Source organism: Mycotypha africana (genome assembly GCF_025528875.1).
Source record: "Mycotypha africana strain NRRL 2978 chromosome Unknown BDF20scaffold_1, whole genome shotgun sequence".
NCBI lineage: Eukaryota > Fungi > Mucoromycota > Mucoromycetes > Mucorales > Mycotyphaceae > Mycotypha > Mycotypha africana.
Genome location: NW_026515725.1, coordinates 2,734,746 through 2,756,754, shown reverse-complemented (window position 1 = coordinate 2,756,754; position 22,009 = coordinate 2,734,746). Strand labels below are relative to the sequence as shown.

The following is a 22,009-nucleotide window of genomic DNA, read 5'->3' as shown; positions in this document are numbered from 1 at the left end:
GTGTATATTGTTGTCGTATGCGCTGAAGTATGTGATTAGTGAGTGAGGCTGATCATATAAACATTCTAATGGCAAAAATGAATAAATATTAAATGTATAAATTTTGGTTATGTAAGCAAACTGTACAAATTATCGATGTATGTGTAAAAAGTATAGTTGAATTGATGTAATCTTCATTTCTTCACTGTCACCATTTATCATTTCCTTCTGTGGTATTTTCGAGTGCTTGAGAGATAAAATTCCATGCAGCCTCAGTTGCGCGCGTGGGACGATTGGGTTTATAAGGCACAGTACGTATGTCTTGATGATTGTGGGAGCCTAGTAGAGAACGAGAAGAAACAATTAGTAACGTAATGGCGGGAGATACACAGGGTTATCGAACATACACATAGTGATACTCTCTACACGGGTTTTTTGGTAATCGTAGTTCACTCTTATCCCAAAATTTCTTAATAAAACCAATTCTAGACTATAGCAATCGTTTAGCACTAAATCTCAATGACATAGTTTCTTTTGAGATTGCATCTTACTCGACTGCTTCTGGCAGTTCCTCTTCTGCTCTGATTTCCTTCTCTAAATCTTGGATCTCTTCTTCTAGCCCTTGCTTATCATTGATTAACATATCCAACTTGCTTTGTTCTAAATGGATAGTATGCTCTAGCCTATTTAATTCTTCCTCTGTTCGTCTCCGATTCTCTTCTATCTCATCAATTTGCCGTGTTAAGTCATCCTCTTGCCTTTTTATTCTATCTAATTCTCTTTCAATTTCTAACATTTATCGGGTTTAGAAGCTCGGTTTTACTTTTTAATGCCGTCCTTTTGCTATGCGTGTTTTCTACCTTCAACTTCGTCGTGCATAGCTTGTATTTCGACTTTAATGTTTTCTGCTACCACTCTGTCCAGGAATTCATTCACCTGCTGTATTTTTTTGCTTGCGTCATTTTCTAATATCTCTTTTTCAATAAGTGATATTTCTTCCAGCACTTCTGATATCTTGTGCATACTTTTGAAACTGTTCAAAGTTGTTGTTATTTTTGTCAGACAATTGAGTTGTGATATATATTTTTATACGCTGTTTCCAGCTTTGGTGATTGGATATAAACAATGAATAAATAAAGTGAGGTTTTGCTAATGGTATAATAGTATCATATATAAGTGTTTTTTATATATGACGTTCAGCAGATTATCAGCTTTCAAAATATACAACAAAGGACAGATAGAACAACGAAGCTAAAGAAATTTGGTTTAATTAAATAAGGAAAAAAGAAGCAATCCCATTCCATTGTGGACAACTTCCTGATTTTACACCACCCTTTCCACCTGTCACACCTTTTCACGTTGTTATAGAAATTTCAAGTTACGGCCTGAACAAAAAAAAAACGCGTTGGGATTCGTGATTTACATTCTAAGGGTAGATCAAGAGTAGATCGTTTAAGCCACAAAATTTAGCATAAAGTACCTCTTCTTTTTTTTCTTATCAGTCTTATTATTTTTCGCCAATAAATACCGATAGATCTACATTACGATCACTCAATAATGTCTTCTTATACAACGGCTTCAGAACAAGCACAAGTCCAAGTGCGTTTCACAACACAACAAATAAAGTATGCTATTCAAGATAAGCCAATGCTACTGCCTTCTGATATGAAAAAAGAAGGTCTTTCCGAGATTGTAAACAGCTTACTTGATCTTGGTAAAGAAGGACTTATTTGAAGCTACTGATAAAATTGTATCTAACATCTTCACACTGTATCATATTCATACAGAGACACCCGTCCCTTTCGACTTTTTAATTGATGGCAATTTACTCAGAACCAGCATTATCCAATATCTCAATACTCATCAACTATCTACAGAAAACATAATCACTATCGAATATGTCGAATCCATGCTTCCACCTACTCCACTCTCTGCGTTCCAGCATGATGATTGGATTAGTTCAGTTTGCGGAAACGGTCAAGGTCTTTTCCTTACTGGCTCTTACGATAGTATGGTTCGATTGTGGAATACATCTGGTGAATGTGTTGCCACTTTGATGGGACATAAGGAAGCTGTTAAAAATGTTTGTTTTGGCAAATCTTCGTCATCATCAGCAACAGCAACAACCTTATTTTCTGGCTCATTGGATCATTCAGTCCTTGGTTGGGCTTTTGATGAAACCAGCGGTGCAAGCCGATTAATGTTTGAATGCAAAGGACACAAAGGGCCTGTCGAAAGTTTGAGTATAGATGCCTCTGGTCAACAGTTAGCTAGTGCTTCAGCAGATGGTTTTGTGAAAGTGTGGTCGACAGAAGAACCTTCAGAAGACGAGCCCGATACTTTATTAGAGAATGATCAAAAGAGAAAAAAGAAGAGAGTCGAAAAGATTGATGATAGAAAGTACAAGACACGTTGTGTCAATCTGGAAGGGCACGTGGGTGGCGTCAACGCCGTTGTCTTTGACCCATCGGATTCCAATACAGTTTATACAGGTGGCTGGGATCATTCTATTCGAACATGGGACATTGAAAATCAAGTCAATTTGGCAACTAAGGTTTGTGCATTATCGATCTGCAGCCCATGTAAATTATTTGTTTACTAAGTTAGATATTTTTTACTTGGTATAGAATTGTGAAAAGGTCGTATTAGATGTAGACTATTCGGGATTGTCAAAGTTAATAGCCACGGGACATACAGATAATATGGTCCGACTATGGGATCCGCGATCAGAAGATGGTACCAACGTAAAAATGAGTTTCCGAGGACATTCTGCATGGGTTTCTTCCGTCTCCTGGTCAAAGACTTCGCAGTATAATCTGTGTTCAGCCTCTTATGATTCTACTCTACGTATTTGGGATGTTCGTAGCAGTAAAGAACCATTATTCACTGTTAACACTTCATCGGAGGATAACAAGGAGAAGATATTCAGTATTTATTGGGATAATGATAGACTTTTAAGTGGTGGTGAAGATAAGAAATTAAGCATACATAAAGCAAAGGTTTAAATAAAATCTACTACAAACAAATTGTACATATATCCTTCTCTTTCGTCAATCTCTAGAAAATGACCTTGGTTTTAGGAGGTGATATATTGTCTGTATCTTTATGTGGACAATAATGGCCTACGCACATTTGCCATAATTCCGTACTATCGGTTGCTTCATAGCAAAAGCCGAAAACGGCATCTATGATTCGAATCCCATGGCAGTATGTGTTAGCATTAGTGAACCGGTAGTGGGAACATATGTAACAGTGTGCTTTTTACCTGTATATGCTCTGCACTGGCTCGATTTAATCGTCGCCCCAGCTTGTCTGTTAATGCATGTACAATAGGTTGTATCTGTGTTTTGAGGTGAGGGGTTGGTCATCATACATTGGCAGCCTATATGTTGATAATCCACATTTTCTGCTGCCAAACGTTCGTATAGATCTTTGCCACCATGGGATCTTCTTGTAAGATGGGTGATAGACATAGCGGACGTATCTGTTGATATTATTGTTAGGAGAAAAGCCAAAATGATTAAATTGAGAATATTACTTATTGATGTTGCCATAGTGTAACGTATATTTTTGACTTCGATATCGAAAGTGTTAAGATAATGTGTTATTGGAAAGTTATAAGATAGTGGAAAAAGAAAGAAAACCCATAATGCTCGTGCATCATTTTTATATTGTACGTTACTTTCATTGTATGGTCGCGATAAAGCTAAAAAAGTTTAATTAATTCACAATTCATCTTGCGAGTTATTACACTTTATTCATCTTTGCTGCCACTGCTATGCTGACCACAACTATTATGGGAATTGTCAATTTTTGATAGCTCACATCAAAAGTTTAGTTTATTACTTTTAGTATCAATTAAAGAAATATGTAATACTTTTTTATTCCTGTTACACTTTTACTATATGTGTGGTATCCAAATCATGAGCAAAGTCAATGATTACTATTTTTTGGTCCTGGCTGGTACTAAAAATTACAGAAATGTATGATGGCTTTCAGTACTTGGTAACTGATGAGTTATCCATGGTTTTTTATTATTTACTCCTACCTTATGATCTGTGTTTCATCAAACATAACATCAAATACCCAGCTTGTATGGCATCTGTTGAATATTCGAATACACTCACCGGTTTTGATACTCCAGATACGTATACTTTGATCATAACTTCCACTCACGATTTTGTCTTGATCAAAAAACAATGACCGCACCAAGCCCGTGTGTCCTGTACAAGTAAAAATACAGTCACCAGTATCTAAAGGTCACAAATATCTTTGCTTTTTAGCAAGCCTGTATATACAAAACGGTACTTGATATCAACGGAGACAATGTGTATAATTACCCGCATCCCATACTTTGATTTTGTTATCGTTGCCGCCGCTCACAATTTTTTTACCATCAAATTGAATACAAGCTAGCCCGTGTGTATGGCCTTCAAAGTCACGTAGACATTTGCCAGTGGTCATATCCCACAGTTTGATCGTGGTATCCCCCGAAGCCGAAACGAGGCGAGTTCCTTTAAACTGAATGGCGTTTACGGGTCCCCTGTGCCCACATAATGACCGTACCAACCGTTGATCTTTCCAAATTTTGATGGTAGTATCCTTTGAACAGCTTGCGATGAGAGGATTGTCGTTGTCGCTTGCGTCTTCAAAACAAACATCTAATACACCAGATAAATGGCCAGAGAGTCGGTAAAGGATTTCAAAACTCTTCATTGACCAGACAATCACGGTATGGTCCGATGATCCAGAAACCAAGATTGTATCGTTGTATTGAAGACAAAGCACGCTAGCTTCGTGGCCACATAAAGTTCTATAACAATGAGATGGGTTATCATGGTGCCAGAACTTTATAGTTTTGTCACGACTTCCTGTAACAATTTTACGTCTGTCAAATTGAACACAGTAAATACTATCTTTGTGGCCCACGACACTCCTGATTCGGTAATCATTCTCATAATTTTGTTGTTGTCGATAGTAATACAAATAGTGAGATGGTGTGGAAGACGAGGTATAGAAATCTTTTAGATGAGAAGTTGTATTATTGTTCCATCTTTGTAAGAGCTCCATCTTAGTTCTGTATAGTCTTTGATAGTTGATGATGTTTCTATTGTTTGTTTCAGCAATAGTAGTTGAAGTAGCAGTATTAGTAGTAATAGCTATTGGTGATGCGGATAAGTACTGGCCCTTGTAGATTGTACCAAAGTGGTTCAGGTAAAGCTGTTGCCATAAATAGTTGTCAGTACACAATGAATACCAATAGGTGGATACTCGTGTTGCTTGTACTATAGTAGGTTTATCGCAATAGGATAAGATCAAACAGAATAGTTCGATAGGCAACTGCTGTATTGGGTCTGAATCCATAGAGAAGAGACAGTATAACAAAATGAGAGGAGCCGAAAAGTAGTGGAAATGAGTTAGAGCAGGTTGATGAAAGGGAGAAGGAACGGGGCATAATCAATCAATTCGTAGTACCTATTACTTTGACTGATTTATTGTCTTCTTTCACTGAAGAATCTGTTAAGCTGCTATTGGAAAGACGGCTTAATGCCAAGGATTGACGCCGTTTTTGCTGCTCTATATGTTGCTGTTGAAATCCCTCGTCAATTCTTGTGTTATCGTTGGTATTATTGTTCACTATGAGTGTTGCATACAAAGATGATCTCTTTTTGAGGAACTTGAATAATTTCGACCTGAAAGTAATAGCAGAATTGTCTTTACTCGTCTCGTTATTAAAACTTCCTACACTCGTTCTTCGACTGTTGCCACTGCTGTCGCTATTATCATTGTTGCTGCTATTAGTGCTGGTGCTGCTGTTACAGTTATCTGTATAATCTTTGCCATCGAATGAGAAAAGGTTAGGCTTCATGGTAGGAAATTTCTGAACAAACTATTTAAAGCAGATAATGAACGAAGAGAATAGAGAAGTGAGAAGAAAGGTAGAATGAAAGCTTTCTTATTTTGCGACAGGAACGTAACAATAAACAGAACAGAAAGAAGAGTTGGATTGACATAGTTTGACTCTTGTTCTTCTCTACTTCCCTTGTTTGATAGACATCACAAAAAGAGTCTATGTCAGAAGAAAAAAGTACCCCTAATCCTTCCTCTCCCACCCGCCATCCTCCTTATTGGAGAAAGTTTCAACTTCTATGTTCGGTATGCTTTAATATTTAAGCTTATATCACTCCTAAATCTGAAAGACTGTGATTTTTTAAGAAAGACTTTAAATTCATGATTGATGGATATAAAGTATAATCAAGATGGCATCTCCGGGGAGTAAAATAAGTTTCATGCACATTAGGGCAGAAGGTATCTGTCAAAGGTTTAAAAAGGAGGTATATTTTCATGTTCTGGAATAAGAGAAGGCATATTACAAGCAGAAAGCTGGTTTTAACTAAAGTTGATCTTCCTCATTTTCGGACTGAAATGGAAAAGAAAGTAATAACAAAGGTCAATAAAATGGTAGTTTATGGAATCTCCACTTTTTTTACTTCTTAGTCAGAATCTGAGCTTGAGGATTCAGAGTGATGTTGGCCCATATCATCAGACTCGCTAGAAGACAGATCTATTCAGCAGCTTATGTTAATAACTGCTGTATTATTATAGTCAGCATTTCTGTTCGTTTCCTTTACCTTTTTGTGTATTCGACTCTAGTGGTTTCACTTTGAGCGTGACAAAATCGCTCAATCTTTGTAGCGTTTCCTTATCCAAGGCATCAATATCCAATGTGATTTCTTCTTCTCCAGCCTATGCAAGCAATGCGATCAACATTTGTTAGGGAGCTAGAAACTTTGATAAAAAAAGAGAAATTGGGGGTAGTTCACTCTTACCTCACCAAGATGTGGCATGGAAGCTTGGATAATTCCAACGACCTCATTTAGATCATCACCGCCCAATTCATTGATCGACTCGCTAAGCTCTTTCTTCTGTTCAAATGTGAACTCTTTGGCATAAGAAGCTGTTTCTTCCATGTCATTGTCATTCATGCGGTTTTTTTTATTACTGGTCGTCTTGTTCTCAGTAGATTTTCTTCTTTTTGAAGGCTGTTTATTCTTTGATCCTGGCTTACGGCCACGACGTTTGCCAATAGCTGTACGAGATGTGCTAGTGGTTGTTGTGCTTTCCGAAGACGCTGCTACCGCTTCTGCTTCCGCTTTCTTTGCTTTTTTCAGGTATTCAATTTGTTCGGTTATTTCTTTTAGATTACGCTCGAGTAAGGCAATTTTCGCGTCTTTGGGATCTATCTCGGTATTAGCGTTCGGAGCATTATCACTTATCGCAGCATCATGAATATGATTGCTCTTTGATTGTCGTCTCTTTCGCTGCTTTTTTTCTGTTGATAATTGTTGATCTGTCATTGATATGGGGCTTTGCTCAGTTTTTACTACTTTGACTTCTTCCTCCTCTGATTTTATTATAGTAATGGGTCTTTGGGCCCATTTTTCATTGAACACCTTTTCTAATTCCTTTGCCATATGATAAATCGGAAGATGAGGCGGGTTATATAGGTAGCAGTTATTAAACATTAGACGAACATCAGCTTCGAAAGTCTCTCCATCTTCGTATTCTTCATTCTGCAATTTCTTTTCGATCGTCGAAATATCCATAGGATGCTTTACGATGCTTGGATAATCAGGAATGTTCAATGCTACTGGATCAACAGGTTGCAGAAAAGGATATGCAATATTGCGGTATTTGCTTTTTTTTAATTCCTTTATCGTTTGCTGACAGAATTTCATTAAAGGCTTGTCATTATTAGCCATTCGTCTTCTCTGTGTTGTGTATGTTTCAGGATAATCCTTTGACGGGCAATGAATTTCTCTTTTTGGTCTGCCAATATCGTCAGAAATAGGTTTATAAACCTCATAACATCCTCCTGGAACTGGTGAACTATGTTTACTGATAGATGGTGAAGATTCACTTTTCATTGCAACAGGTATTGATGCAATATCATTCGTTATCCCTGTGCCTCCTGAGGAGGAAGTTACAGACGTGGGTGAAGAGGCTGCAGATAATGATGCTGCCATGCTATTTCCAAGCACACTACTGTTACCACCGTTACTGAAAGAAGAAGGCATTTGTCGTAAACCTTTTTCAAAAGCTGATTCTACATTCTGGCATAGAACTGATATTGTTGCTTCCGGGCCGTTATATTTGAAACAGTTACTGAAAATCAGTCGCACATCAGCTATAAAATCATCCACGGTTTTATATTCCATGTTGTTCAACTTTTCATCCACTTTCAGTAAGTTCATAGGCTGAGTGATGACACTTGGGTAGTCAGGCACATTCAGTTTAACGTAGTCTACTGGGTTTAAAAACGGTGCTGCATCTCTGTGCTTCTTCAAATTTCTCATTATCGCGCTGCAGTACTTCAACTGTTCTTTTGTCATACTGGTTGTTTGATGAATGGGTGGTGAGGGTAAGTTGATATTATGCTGTTTACTATTTTAGACAAAAAATAAGAGAGTTAAAGATGACTGGAATAGGAACGCGCCGGAAAATCATTACTACTTCTTTCTCTTCTTCAATAAGCAAGAATGTCCATTCTTCCGACCCCTCTTTTTTCAACCTTTCTACCAACCCCGAATCTGTTTAAACTTTTTCCCTTCTGACCTATTTTCTTTTGTTCCCAATTAACAGATTGACTATCCTTTAATATACCACTTACTTTTTAAAGAGAGCATCAATACTAGCCGAGAGCATTTTCGATTCAAAACTTATCAAGTCGTGTTTGGTAATTGAAGAAGAAATAACCAGAGGGAGAAAAGATAATATCTTACTCGTCGAACAAAATTAGCAGCCAAAAGGGAAAAAAAAAAAAAAAAAAAAAGACAAAATGGGAGAAAAAAAGATGGAAGTCGTTTCATTCACGAAAATTGGGCATATTTATTTCAGGGCACATACTTTTCAAACCAAGATATCCGGTGGAAAGCATTTCGCGGACCGCACTGTTATTTAAGGGGTAGCACGTGATAATACGGTTATTGTATTGTCCTTTTCATCTATTCATGCGAACATACAGCTACTCGCTGATGCACCCTTTCATCTTGCACTTTCCACTAAAGATGTTAATTGTACCACTGTGCGCTATTCTTATTCTCTTTAATAAGATGAATTTTTTGCCTCTCTCGTCGTGCGAATGAGCCAACTGATTCTATTCTTTGCATTGCGTTAAAGCACAAAACATCGCCTTGACAACATCGTGATTTACGTATCTAATAATTGATACAGGTAGCCGTGCTTTTCTCGAAAAGTTATTTTATTCTTTACTTTATTGTTGTATGTTCATCCTAAAGATGTATATTCTTTCTGCAAAAGTTCTCAATTATTGTTGTTAAAAATTAGTCAGGTCTTCAGTCAAGTAAAGGTATTCAATCAAATTCATTTTAATCAGTGTCGTATTTGAGGCACGATGGCAATATATTATATAGGTAAATTGATATAATTTGAAAGCAAGTAAACAAAGTATGTTTCTATGGAAGAGTGAATATAAGAAATTTTACTGGTTTGTTCTTCTTATATTATGAATATACTAGCTATAAATGATTGATCGTGTAAAAATGTATAGATCAATACTAAAAGAATTAAAAAAAAAAAAACTAATGAAAACTAAGTAATCAAATCAAACCCTGAAATATAAGATGAAACTTGAAATTAACAAAATTCCAATTATCAGAATAAAATGTTTATAGTAAAATCTGAATGCCCAAAAGAAGAGGGGGTTCCTAAGATTACGTTATGAATAGAATTTACACTAAAATTAAATATCTATATTGATGTATGTGGTTATGCAAGTAATATTTAAAGTCCGCATTAAATGTTCGTCTTCAATAGAACACGTGATTTTGTGCCGGACTTCTCGGTTACTCCGGATCGAACTTATTAATTTGAAAGGCCACTCTTATAATTTTTAATGCTACTCGTTAAATAACAAAATGCCTAGCTAGCTCAATCGGTAGAGCGTGAGACTCTTAATCTCAAGGTTGGGGGTTCGAGCCCCCCGTTGGGCTTCATTTTTACATTTGATAATAAATACGTGAGACGTTTTTGTTATTCTTTTTGGTTCGCTTTTCTGTTCAAAAAAAAAACTGCAAATTCATGATTATGTCCTTTATTGGATACTGTGATATAGTTTCTTCCCTGATTAAGTGCATCTGTCTCCTCTATTAAAAGTAAGAACCTTGGAGAGTTTGCGCAGTCTTGAGTTTTGGCCGTTTTTTAAAAATTTGTGAGCCGAGGTTTTTTTAATGTCTAAGAGCGTTCATCAAAAGAAGGCTGATACAGAAGGGCTTGCAGACTAGGTTCGTTACATAAAATAAGCTTAAAGATTCAATGTAGATGTTGCTAGTGCCAAAAGCTGAGGGTATATTTGTTTGAAAATAGAGTGACGACAGATATGAATAGTTTCATTGTACTACAGCTATTGGGTAATTTTCTGCTGATTCCACCTGTCTATAATTGAATAAAAAGCGTCAAAACACTAGAAAAGCAGTAAGTGTATGGCAATGTTGACTGCAGGGAGGTCAGGGTCGAAAGGGGTCAGCACCATTTAAGCTTAGCTTTCTTCGTCGAATGAATGATCAGAGCCAAGTTACCAATAACTGGGTAAATCAGTAAAAGGAAGATACTGGAATGATCTGTTACTTATAGCCTGCTTGTAATCAACGGCAGATGTCATATGTTTGTTTGAGAACGTAGATAAACCGTTCTGTTCGTCTTCATTGTAGCGAATCTGGGTACTTCGTTGGAACATGGAAGAACTTGAACCTTAAAATAAAGATATCCATCATTCATTGTAACATTACGCCCTTTTCTAACTGAGCTGGATTTCTTTACTTTTGTACTCGTTGGAGTAGACTGATGCTAGAAAGCATGACCTTGAACAACTGCTTATTTGTGTCACCAAAGATAAAGATATGCTTGCAAATGCCGATGATTTTGAAAGATAACAGAATTGTCAAAGAAGAGCTCATTGTTGACTACCCTTTCCCATGACTTTTTTGATGAATTTGCTTTCTTGTACACAAATTGATAACCTCACATGTTTTCTGAATCCTTCTTTTTTCTTTCTTCTTTGAGGAAAAGGGGCACACCAGAATTGTAAAAAAAAAAAAGAAAAAAAATTCAGCTGATGTGATAGAGACCCCCCTTCTCTAATTTTTCTTTTTTTTCGTTCTTTTTCTTTTCTACACGTTTCTGTAAAGTTATAATAGTGACAGTAAAATACATCCAACTCCCAAACCGAGAAAAGCCAGCAAGTTTCTATCACAGCAGCAAATCTGTTTCTAAGTAACCTATAATGTTATTTACATCCATTCCTTTTGGTAATTAGCCTTTGATACATAAAACCCTTATATCACCATTCTATTCTTGTTTGCATGAATTTCATCCTGATCTGTAATGTGCTTCTGATAAACTCTAGATGACAATAGTACTCTCATAGCATCATCACCTACAGCAGACGAAGCAGCAGAAAATAATAGCAATATGAATATCCCTATTCATCACAAAATCAAAATGTCTGCAACATCAGTGAAGAATTATTACGATAGCGAAGACGACGAGGAAACATTGGCGACAGCTATAGACGATCTATCCAGTCTTATCTTATACCCTTCCCATTCATCAGCCGACGCTGAAGTATTCCAGGAGCAAATGCAGGATCCCACCAATGCTCGGATATCCCAGTATCAGAACACTTACTTTATGGATGGAGGTGTTCGTTTCATCTCTGTAAGTCTCTTTAGGATATATCTCAAAAATTCCTAATTACAGCTTAATTTAAGGTTTTTCTTATCCTGTAACGAAACAGTTGCCCACATTAGGTACAAGCAGTACAAAACTAACTACACCTATAGCTCGTATATTTGAAGATTGGTTAGCGAACAAGCTCTATAGTCATCCGAACAAAACAGTGAATCTGCATAGTAATACCTACCAAAATGTGCACTGTTATCGCAATAATGATAATGACGATATGATGATAATGGATCAATCGCCGGAGGATGAATTAGATGACCAGTTACCAATTTTGGAAGACAACATAGAATTATTATCTGAAGATATCATGAACATGTTTAAATCAAGAAAAAGGAACCTAAAAGGCTTGTCTAAGATCCTCATCAAAGTGAGAACTGGTCATGTATACAGTTACCACCAATTAGAAAGCGGTCAACCTTTGATCACTGAAGACATGGAAGACTTTTTCCAGCAATTTCCATTATTCGTAGAAATCATAATTTATGCTACACAGAAGCAGCAATCGTCACAGACAGCCTCATCCACTTCCTTCTCCTCCTCCTTACTAAATTCTCCCTACTATTACCATCATTGCCAACCAGCGCAGCAGAAGCCTTCGTATCAGCGAAATACCGATGAACTAACACTGTTACTTGCAATGGAAAATACTTCGCTAAACCTTGGAAATCCCTATACAATAATGGAAACCATTTCCTTATAAAATCAACAAAATATACCTATTGAAAATACTTCCCCATATAAAGATTACTTATAAATAAGATCATAAAGAAGATCATCATACTCTGTAAATATCTAGTAAAGCTTTTATGACAGTTCAAGATAAATAATGCTGATGAAATGGTTATGGTGGAAGATATATTTACACGGGATAAAAGCTTTGTAGACATATGGGAACGACTAAGCTAAGCATTCATAATATTATTGCTTTTTTTTTTTTTTCTCTTTACTCTTGTTTTTCAGTTTGTTTATGATAATGGTCTGGAAAGAGCATTCGAATCTGGTGTTGCTGGTAATAAAGGTTGCGCTGATAGCGCTGGTAATGATGACTTTCTACTTAGGATTTTTGGTGTAATGTTGGATAAAAATACAAGTATCATGCCACCAACAAACAAATTTAAAACCATTGACTTGACAGTCAGCGTCTTTGTAAACCCATTCCACATTTCGGCAGCAACCTCAGCAAGTATTTTTGTTCTACTGACTGCTAAAGGCTTCAGCATGCACCTCTCCCATTCACGACAAAGATCTACGATAGCTGGTAATCTAGTTTGAGGGGAGCATCGATTTAGCTCGTATTGATGTTGACAATACATTTGGTCGCCTAATAAATCCGATTCATAGGATGCTATCAGTGCTTTCATGTCATGCTGTACATAGTTGAAAAATTGAGTAATGATATAGAGAACACCAATAAAGAAGACCGAAGCGCATACAAGTTTAAAGATGCCAAACAAATAATAGATAGTCCCATGCTGTTCTATAAGTGGATCTGTTGGGACTGGTTTAGGAGCAGCATTGTAAACAAAGGTATAATGGGGTATATTATCGTTAGAACCAGCATTTGCAAGTGATGGTGTTGAGTTCGAAAGTGTCAAAGGGGTTGGCGAGGACGCGCCCACCCTTGATTCAGACAAGTCGTTAACTTCAGTGATAACCGGTGACGATGCCGACGACGGTGAAAGTGACAGGGAATTGACTGTAAGCTCAGATGAAGATGAACACTTTGCTCTGTCATCAGTAGAGTCGACTCCTTTGCGGAGAACAACTGCATTTTCCTTAGCCTCATTTGCTGCTGTTGCCGTAGTGACTCCCTTTGCAGCCTGACTGTCCTCACTCAGCGAAAACTTGTCCAACAAACTGCACACAGTGTTGGTTAAAAAGCTGTTTTTTTTATAGTTATGCTCTAAGTAAGACTCGGGTATCCTGAACGCTGAACTATCGATGATCAGAGGGTTACGATTGAATTGACTGTAATTACTGTGGTCGGTCGTCGATTCTGATGGATTGGTATATTCATATTCCATTTGATCGGGTTCCCAATCTAGCTCCATGCTATTCATTTTGGAGTCTTGTTTAATCCTCTAATTTCGCCAATGTTGATGTATACGATATTGTTGTTAATGACCCTTTCGCTCAGCAATTGGGTTGAAAGCTGAAGGAGAAAAAAAAAAATAAAAGAAAAAAACCATTTTGGATTGTGCGGAAGCGGGAGCTCGTCACTTCCATTATCGTGAAACGCGCATTTCTAACCAATCATTGAGAAATCGAAGGGAATATGGTTCAAGTCCGTTTTTACCCTTGTGGAGTCCACAAATCTGTGAGCTGATTTAATATTTTCAATTGCCTTTTTTTCTTTTGAACTCTTTACCCCACACTCTTCTACTCTATCTCTCTTGAATTATTATAGATTAAAGATGTTTAGAGGCAGAGCACTACGTAAATATTTGTTTGCTTTAATAAGAATAAGTAGTACTAGTAATAGTTGATTATTTAGATCACCCTGTAGTATTGAATTCAGCAAGAGTCAGTCGTGCAGCAACTGTGAATATGTAATATAATACTCAGAGTAGCGGCTTTATACATAGTCTCTTACTCATGGACTTTAATTTTAACATTCTTATAGAAGACGTCAGTTCTCTATGACCAAAACCATAGTATCCAACAAGAGTTGGAGAAATAAGGCTGCTATTGGTGCTATTGGCGTTACTACTTTTGCCTTGATGTGGGCAAACGCGAACAAGGTAGACATTAAGAATTGACCGTTGCTATTGCTGCTTCAATGAATATATGGAAAAGGGAAGCACAAATCATTGAACAGTGGCACTTGTCAAAAAATTAGGTTTATTGTGATGTGATAGGGGATGATAACCAGCGCGTAAGTCTGTTACTGCTGTTCTAACACAGAAGACTTTAAGAGCAATTCAGTTGAAACAGTTGCCTTGTTGCATAGAGATCTGAGGGACCCATTACAGATAAAGATCCTATGAGATTACGGATGGAAGCATTCATCAAGGGACTGCAAAATCGAATTGTCAATGATATCGAACAATTGGACGGCAAACAATTTACAAAAACTGTCTGGGAACGCCCTGAAGGGGGTGAGGGTATTACTTGCGTACTTCAAGATGGAAATGTTTTTGAAAAGGCGGGTGTGGGAGTATCCATTGTATATGGTCAATTGCCTAAAGCAGCTGTAGAGCAAATGCGCCACGACCGTGGCAAGGAAATAGACGCTGATGGGCCTGTTCCTTTTTTCGCGGCAGGTATCTCGTTAGTCATACATCCTCATAACCCTAATGCGCCAACTGTGCATTTAAATTACCGTTATTTTGAAATTGAAAACCCTGACGGTACACCCAAGATGTGGTGGTTTGGTGGCGGATCTGATTTGACACCCGCTTATTTGTACGACGAAGACGCTGTGCATTTCCACCAAACGTTGAAGGATGGTTGCGATAAGTTTGATAAGAAATATTATAGCCAGTTCAAACAGTGGTGTGACAAATACTTCTTCATCAAACACAGAGGTGAAGCTCGTGGTGTGGGTGGTATTTTCTTTGATGATTTGGATGATAAACCAGCAGATGAATTGTTTAATTTCGTGAAAGAAATGGGCAATAGGTTCTCAGAGTCCTACATTCCTATTGTCAAACGAAGAATGAACATGAAATATACTAAGGAAATGAAGGATTGGCAGCAAATTCGCCGTGGTAGGTACGTTGAGTTTAACCTGGTCTGGGACAGAGGAACAAAGTTTGGATTGCAGACACCAGGCGCACGCATTGAAGCTATTCTAATGTCACTACCACTTACATCCCGCTGGGAGTACATGAAAGAAGTAAAGGATGGATCTAGAGAGCAAGATTTAGAAGAAGTGTTGAAAAATCCGAGAGATTGGATCCCTCTTGAGTAACAACTTTCATAGACCAAAATTCGAATAATTTTTGAACGATAAACGTCAAAAACTGTAAAAGTTGAACTTCTTTATTTTTGTTATTGTTTGCCCCATCCTCCGCCGCCTGGCGTGTTGATAATAATACGATCGCCACGTGCAAAAGTGGCAGAGTTTTTGCCCGTAAGATTTAGTGTTCTTATAATCTCTTCGCCTTGACCGGATATCTCATGTCTGACCCATATATTCAAACCTTTCTCGCCGTCTGAACCTCCAGCCAGACCGTAAGGACTATAGACTCGACGCTCTGAAAGAATGGAGACTTGAATACCGTCTTCCAAAAACTCAATTTCACGAGTGACACCATCACCACCTTTGTGCTGACCTTGGCCACCACTGTTTGGTCGTATTGCAAAGGTATGAAGGATGACCGGATATCGGCGCTCCAGAATTTCAGGGTCGGTAATACGAGTATTTGTCATGTGGGTATGTACGCCGCTTTGTCCATTCCATTCAGGTCCAGCACCACTACCACCTGCAATTGTCTCATAATAGCCCCAGCCTGCAATGGACTCCCCACTCTCCTCATTCTTACCACCTTTACCAAATGTAAGGTTATTACAACATCCCTGGCTGGCTGCACAAGCCTCAAAAGCCTTCAAAACAACATCCACTAGACGTTGGCTAGTCAAAACATTACCGCCTACCACTGCACAATGCTCCGATGGGCTTAAAAGAGAGTTTTTAGGTATTCTAATGGTAATAGGTTCTAGACAACCTGAGTTCAAAGGTATATCTTGATTCACCAAACATCGGATTGAATATATAATTGCTGAATGACAAACACTTTCAGGTGCATTTGTGTTGCCATAAACTTCGGGTCCTGTACCCTCAAAATCAAAGGTTGCCGTGCCTCTTTTAGCGTCAATGGAAATGCGTAGATGTATAGGTGTACCATCATCCATATAATCTACTGCAACCAAATCCTGATGGGAATTCTTTTCGGCAATTCCTTTTAGTAACTGTCTGACGGCATCTGAGGCGTTTCGGCGAATATGCATCATGTAGGCTTGAACAACTTCTAATGAGTATTCTTCAATAAGGGCTTTCACTAAAGTTATACCCTTTTGATTGGCTGCAATCTGCGCTTTCAAATCTATTTTAATGATCAATGCAAAGAACGAGTATATAAATACACAGATAGTCATTCCTCAAAATAGTACATATATTGCATATTATAACATTCGTTCCCTCTTTTTTTTTCCCTTTGTATACCTGAGACATTATCACGGAATGCACGTGACCCAGAGCAACCAGGATAGGAAGCAGGGATGGTACACAAGTGCTCTTCTACACCTGCATGATCTAAATGTCCCTTAGAAACGATTTTAAATGATTTGATAGCAGCGCCTTCTTGAAATAGCTCTTTAGAATGTGGCGGCATTGACCCTGGCGCAATACCTCCTATATCCGCATGGTGACCCCTCGATGCGACGAAAAACACTATCTCTCCCTTCTCAAAAACGGGCGTAATTATGGTAATATCTACATTTCCAAAAAGAAAAAGTTAGTAATATACACCTGGAATAATACAATTGATGGATTTTGGCTGGGATTGTTATTACAGACCTGGCAAATGAGAACCTCCCGCTTGAGGATGATTCGTCATAATCACATCCCCTTCGAATAAATTGCCCTTATAATAGTTCAATTGGTAGATAACCGCATGGCTCAAAGAGCCTAGATGCACAGGAATATGCGGAGCATTTGCTACTAGCCCTCCATCAGCACCAAAAAGGGCACACGAAAAATCTAATATAAATTGACATAATACCATCAGTAGGCAGTTTTAACACAATCGATAGACCAGTAACAGAATACCGTACCTAATCTCTCTTTAATATTAGTTGATATGGATGTTTTTTCAAGCGTGCGTCCCATTTGTTCAGCAATGCTCATGAATCGATGTGAGAAGATGGATAATTGAATTGGTTCCATTTCTGTTGTAACTTTCTTTTTTCCTTCCGTACCAACCTGGATAGTAATATGGTTGGAAGTTATGAGAGCCGAGCAAGACGGTTCGATTACGATTGTAGCAGTTGCGTCAATGATGACGGCTGGACCAGGTACAGCGTTTCCGGGCTCCAAGGCGTCCAGGCGATACACAGGAACATTATTGTTACGACCACCCTCTTCAAAATACACAGAAGCAGTTTTGTCTATTTTATCACAGGACACTTCAACAATCTTGTTCGAAGACTCAAGATTCTCAATCTCTTCGTCGGGCGTAAGATTGTTACTACGAAAAGTCTTGCCTATCCCACGTACACGTATATCATCAACAAGAATATTGCGATCTTTGAGTAAAAAGCCAAATTCTTGTTTGTACAGATCACAAAATGATTTTTCAAAGTCCCAAAGGTCCTCTGCTGGTTGTAATGTCATCATAGCACAGTCAGTACCCTCATATCTTAAATTTAGATAGACTTCAAGCTCAATTTCTGAATCACGGAAACCTTGCTTTTTCAATTCTTCCAAACATACATCCTTAAGGTTCGCCAAACGCTCCTTAATACGATCAAGTCCCGTTTTCAAGGTTTCAGCAGAAGGCTCTTGGACTTCGTGAACAACATCTGCTAATGCTAAACCAAACGCAGATAAGATAGAGCTATGGCGATACATAACAATTTTTCTAATGCCCAAGTTACGAGCAATACCGCATGCATGCTGGCCCCCAGCGCCACCAAAAACAGCTAATGTATGGTCACTCGTATCGTGTCCTTTTGCTTCAGTCAGTGCACGGATGGGACGGCACATAGTTTCATTGGCGACCTTTATGAAACCATACACTATCTCATCCAAACTCTTTTTTTCACCGGTTGCTGAATTGATAGTCTCAGCTAGTTCCTTAAATTTCTCTTCAACAATTTCTTTATCCAAAGGTTCATCTTCTTTGGGACCGAATATTTTTGGGAAATAGTCAGGTAATAACCGACCCAAGTACAGGTTCGCGTCAGAAACGGCTAACGGCCCCCCTTTTCTGTAACATGCTGGGCCTGGATGAGCACCTGCACTCTACAAAATGAAGACAAAAAAGAACACATATACAATAAGGATATCTGTCACTAGACAAGGTCAATATTTTGTTGGAGGTGCTTACTTCAGGGCCGACGACAAACATTCCATTTTTGAAGAAGAGCATTGATCCACCTCCTGCTGCAACAGTATTAATATCTAACTGCGGTGCCTGGATAGTGACACCTGCAGTAGTTGTTTCAAATACATGTTCATAATGTCCATCAAACCGAGAAACATCTGTACTTGTACCACCCATATCAAAACCGATGACAGGCGTATTTGCTTTTTTATCAAAAGTAGTCAACGCATATCCAACTACACCACCTGCAGGCCCCGATAATATTGCTTTGAAACCCGAAAAATGGCTCACAGGCACTAGTCCTCCATCACTCTGCATGAATTGTAATTGTGTTGTTCCCTTTTCAAAGCCGTTATCGAATCCATCGACAAAGCCCTTAATGTATTTCTTGATACATGGTGTCAAGTAAGCATCTGCTGTAGATGACGTGCCTCGAGGGACAATCTTGACCATAGGCATCACTTGGCTGGACAAAGAGATATGCTCAAAGCCAACTGATTCGGCTATTCTACCAATTTTTTGTTCGTGGTCTGGGAAATTGTAAGAATGCAACAAGCAGACAGCAACACTTCGAAATCCTTCGTCGTACAGAGATTGAAGTTCGTTTTTCACTTTGTTTAAATCTGGATCAAACTGTCAATTATTATATTGTTTAAACCCAGCATGACCAAGCATGTCAGTTTACCTGGCTCTTTGGCGATTTTAATCCACTCTCCTGAAATACCTTGCTGAATATTGGCGTCGTCGGTATCGCTAGGATCTATTTTTTGAGATGCGTTGGCAGGATTCAATAAGACTAATCTATATTATGTCAACGTTAGATACTTATGCTTAGATAACTTTTATATAACAATTAGCACATACCGCTCATCCACTTCTACCACTTTCTGATATAGTACAGCCGGTTTGTTGATCGCAAGATCGAAAATTTTGGGCCTGGCTTGGTTGCCTGTCAAGCCAATTGAAAATTTAGTATAAACCTTAAAATGGTGTGGGAGTGCTTTAACTTTAAGACTTTCTAACCGATGTCTAACAGGTCTTTAAAACCCTTCGTGATTAAGATGGCAGTTTTCTCGCCCTTACGCTCAAGCAATGCGTTTGTGGCTACAGTAGTTCCCATACGGATACTTTCTGACAGAAAGCCATTCTCATAATTGTTTCAGTCATTTTGATTGATTTATACCTTTGTAGAAGCTTCTTTGAAATATTTCCTCGTTTTAACTCACCAATATGCGTTGTTGGTACAGCCTGTGAGCGAGCTATTTTCTCTCCGGTCGCCATTTCTATGATCCTACGAATGCCCTCTGTGGGCGCATCTTTATAATTAGAGGGGTCTTCGGAGAGAAGCTTAACAACAAACTCTTGATAATCTTCATCTGCAGGTCTGCCCCTGAAGCCAATACAATCCGTAAAGGTTCCACCTCTGTCAATACATATGGTGAGTGGTTTTGATGCCATTCTTTTCTCTCAATATAACAGAATAGATAACAAGAAAATGGAGGAAAGAAAAAGAGAAATAGGAAGTGAAGAAAGGCAATAATGCCATATGAACCAAACCTTAACTGCATTTCAACTCCGCGTACAAGTTGTTTCGTTCATAAAGTTTAGGTATCTCTTTAGCAATGATGAACTTTAATTAGCCATACCGGCTGGGTAACATTATAGATTTCGATAAAATCACTGTTAAAAGATCGATGAAAAGTATAATTTTTTATCATTAGCAATGCACAATGAGTGATTAACTACAAGGTAATTGTATACATAATATATAAATAATGAGTTATCGAGCAAGGGTTTTACGATGAAGAGTATCTTATCTGATTGCTAATTACTGGGCTAAGGGATCCACAGCGCCACTTTATTTGCGCCCGTGACGAACATTGCATTTGCATGATTTTGCCCTACAACTTTAACACCATTACTGTGAGGTGTAGGCAGCACTGCAAATGGCTTGATGTCCATAGCTCCTTGATATGTCAAATCCCAAATTCTTAAATAAGAATCACTTCCACCAGCCATAAGAAATTTGCCATCTGGTGTCATACTGACTTCTTCACCGCAAGAGCCGGCTTCTGGGGGCGAATTTCCTACCAGTCTTCGCACTAGATTACCGTTAAAAGCATCCAGGACGAAGATTGTATCAGATAGAGTAGTGACAACCACGTAATTCCCATCTGATGTGAATTTAACACTTGTTATTTCAGGCAAACGTCCATGTACTGATTCGGGCATCATACTGGTGATAAATGGCCCCTTTGTATAGTCCCTTTTATCATAGAATCGTACTGTATTGTTGTTACTGACGGTGCTGAAGACAACACCTTGTGGATCAAATGCTGCCAAAGTTGTACCTTCGGCATGCAGAACGCCCTAAAGTGTACGACGAAGAATCAAACATTCTTAAAGTTAAAAAAGAAATCAATTCTCAGGTCCTATTATCTTCTTCTGATGGACAAGGCTGTTAAAGTACCTGACAATTCGATGATCGTAGATCCCAAAGGCGAACTGTATTATCCAATGATGAGCTTAATACCATATCGTCAATTGGACACACATCAATAGCTACAACCCTAAAAAAATTATCAGTGGATCTGGCAATCACTATTAACAACCAAAAAACCATACCGTTTCTTATGTCCAGGAAAGTAGCGAATATACTTATTGTCGTAAATAGAAAGATAACGTAAAGTATCTTCAAAATGAATGAGTAGTTACAAATCAGCTAAAGTCGGTAAGAAAGAGAATGTCTGCTCTCGATTACCATTTTCTTTCGTCGATGCATAAATAAGATTAGAGTCAGCATGTGTAAATCGCGCTAGAGTACAACCATACTTCTTTGAAAAAAGAGTTTTATGAAGTCTACGACATATTAGTTATTGAGCCTTGAAATTAGTAATTTGCCAAAGAACACTTACGTTCCGTCTAGACAATGATATACATTTAAACTGTCATCTGCACCAGCAGTAGCACAGAATTCTCCTGTATCGTTGAATGATATGGACGTAACTGGTTTGTCACTTTCTTGAAATTCCTTTGATACTTTGAATTTGGAGAGGGTGTCTCTTGTGTATTCAAGATACTGTGAACTGGACGAATCCACGTTCATTGGCTCTGATTCCATCGTTCAAATATCAATGTTGAAGAAAATCAAACCTGAAAAAATACATAAAGATCATGTCTATTCTATTGTGACGGTAGCAATTTGATTGGCCGAAGTA

At 38.1% G+C, this 22,009-nt stretch overlaps 9 protein-coding genes and 1 non-coding gene across 10 annotated transcripts; 4 read left to right on the top strand and 6 right to left on the bottom strand.

The window, feature by feature from the left end:
- Window positions 1-14: 14 nt before the first annotated feature.
- BDF20DRAFT_62114 (uncharacterized protein) lies at window positions 15-1,258 on the bottom strand. Its single transcript, XM_053075894.1, has 4 exons — window positions 840-1,258; window positions 531-768; window positions 387-469; window positions 15-318 (listed from the first exon to the last, which is right to left on the bottom strand). Exons 1-4 carry the CDS (start codon window positions 1,000-1,002, stop codon window positions 188-190), a joined length of 615 nt encoding a protein of 204 aa, XP_052941049.1. The 5' UTR covers window positions 1,003-1,258; the 3' UTR covers window positions 15-187.
- A 278-nt stretch (window positions 1,259-1,536) lies between these two features.
- Window positions 1,537-2,984, top strand: BDF20DRAFT_812668 (WD40-repeat-containing domain protein; the record flags this gene model as incomplete). Its single annotated transcript, XM_053076810.1, has 3 exons — window positions 1,537-1,693; window positions 1,767-2,561; window positions 2,635-2,984. 3 exons carry the CDS (start codon window positions 1,537-1,539, stop codon window positions 2,982-2,984), a joined length of 1,302 nt encoding a protein of 433 aa, XP_052941048.1.
- A 52-nt stretch (window positions 2,985-3,036) lies between these two features.
- Window positions 3,037-3,490, bottom strand: BDF20DRAFT_997590 (uncharacterized protein; the record flags this gene model as incomplete). The annotated part of the gene is made up of 2 exons (XM_053085442.1): window positions 3,245-3,490; window positions 3,037-3,164 (listed from the first exon to the last, which is right to left on the bottom strand). Exons 1-2 carry the CDS (start codon window positions 3,450-3,452, stop codon window positions 3,037-3,039), a joined length of 336 nt encoding a protein of 111 aa, XP_052941047.1. The 5' UTR covers window positions 3,453-3,490.
- A 379-nt stretch (window positions 3,491-3,869) lies between these two features.
- BDF20DRAFT_811449 (WD40-repeat-containing domain protein) lies at window positions 3,870-5,049 on the bottom strand (the record flags this gene model as incomplete). The annotated part of the gene is made up of 3 exons (XM_053076691.1): window positions 3,870-3,945; window positions 4,028-4,232; window positions 4,320-5,049. The coding sequence occupies 3 exons, from the start codon at window positions 5,047-5,049 to the stop codon at window positions 3,870-3,872; spliced, it is 1,011 nt and encodes a 336-aa protein (XP_052941046.1).
- Window positions 5,050-6,160: 1,111 nt separating this feature from the next.
- Window positions 6,161-8,537, bottom strand: BDF20DRAFT_62060 (Bromodomain-containing protein). The gene is made up of 3 exons (XM_053075891.1): window positions 6,810-8,537; window positions 6,612-6,726; window positions 6,161-6,544 (listed from the first exon to the last, which is right to left on the bottom strand). The coding sequence occupies exons 1-3, from the start codon at window positions 8,370-8,372 to the stop codon at window positions 6,474-6,476; spliced, it is 1,749 nt and encodes a 582-aa protein (XP_052941045.1). The 5' UTR covers window positions 8,373-8,537; the 3' UTR covers window positions 6,161-6,473.
- A 1,382-nt stretch (window positions 8,538-9,919) lies between these two features.
- On the top strand, window positions 9,920-9,992 carry BDF20DRAFT_t15. The gene has a single exon. It is a non-coding gene; the product is annotated as a tRNA-Lys (tRNA).
- A 1,289-nt stretch (window positions 9,993-11,281) lies between these two features.
- On the top strand, window positions 11,282-12,442 carry BDF20DRAFT_909516 (uncharacterized protein; the record flags this gene model as incomplete). The annotated part of the gene is made up of 3 exons (XM_053083596.1): window positions 11,282-11,306; window positions 11,405-11,715; window positions 11,795-12,442. 3 exons carry the CDS (start codon window positions 11,282-11,284, stop codon window positions 12,440-12,442), a joined length of 984 nt encoding a protein of 327 aa, XP_052941044.1.
- A 382-nt stretch (window positions 12,443-12,824) lies between these two features.
- Window positions 12,825-13,196, bottom strand: BDF20DRAFT_789021 (Brl1/Brr6 domain-containing protein; the record flags this gene model as incomplete). Its single annotated transcript, XM_053076156.1, has 1 exon — window positions 12,825-13,196. A coding segment is annotated over one exon (372 nt), but the record flags the coding sequence as incomplete, so codon positions are not given.
- Window positions 13,197-14,156: 960 nt separating this feature from the next.
- On the top strand, window positions 14,157-15,655 carry BDF20DRAFT_909514 (Coproporphyrinogen III oxidase; the record flags this gene model as incomplete). The annotated part of the gene is made up of 5 exons (XM_053083595.1): window positions 14,157-14,178; window positions 14,249-14,291; window positions 14,366-14,483; window positions 14,582-14,617; window positions 14,693-15,655. The coding sequence occupies 5 exons, from the start codon at window positions 14,157-14,159 to the stop codon at window positions 15,653-15,655; spliced, it is 1,182 nt and encodes a 393-aa protein (XP_052941042.1).
- Window positions 15,656-15,735: 80 nt separating this feature from the next.
- On the bottom strand, window positions 15,736-21,912 carry BDF20DRAFT_904248 (Hydantoinase B/oxoprolinase-domain-containing protein; the record flags this gene model as incomplete). Its single annotated transcript, XM_053083005.1, has 13 exons — window positions 15,736-16,790; window positions 16,910-17,179; window positions 17,264-17,446; window positions 17,521-18,709; window positions 18,795-19,414; window positions 19,477-19,592; window positions 19,656-19,740; window positions 20,018-20,250; window positions 20,641-21,161; window positions 21,262-21,361; window positions 21,417-21,483; window positions 21,553-21,650; window positions 21,707-21,912. 13 exons carry the CDS (start codon window positions 21,910-21,912, stop codon window positions 15,736-15,738), a joined length of 4,743 nt encoding a protein of 1,580 aa, XP_052941041.1.
- Between the last annotated feature and the right edge of the window lie 97 nt (window positions 21,913-22,009).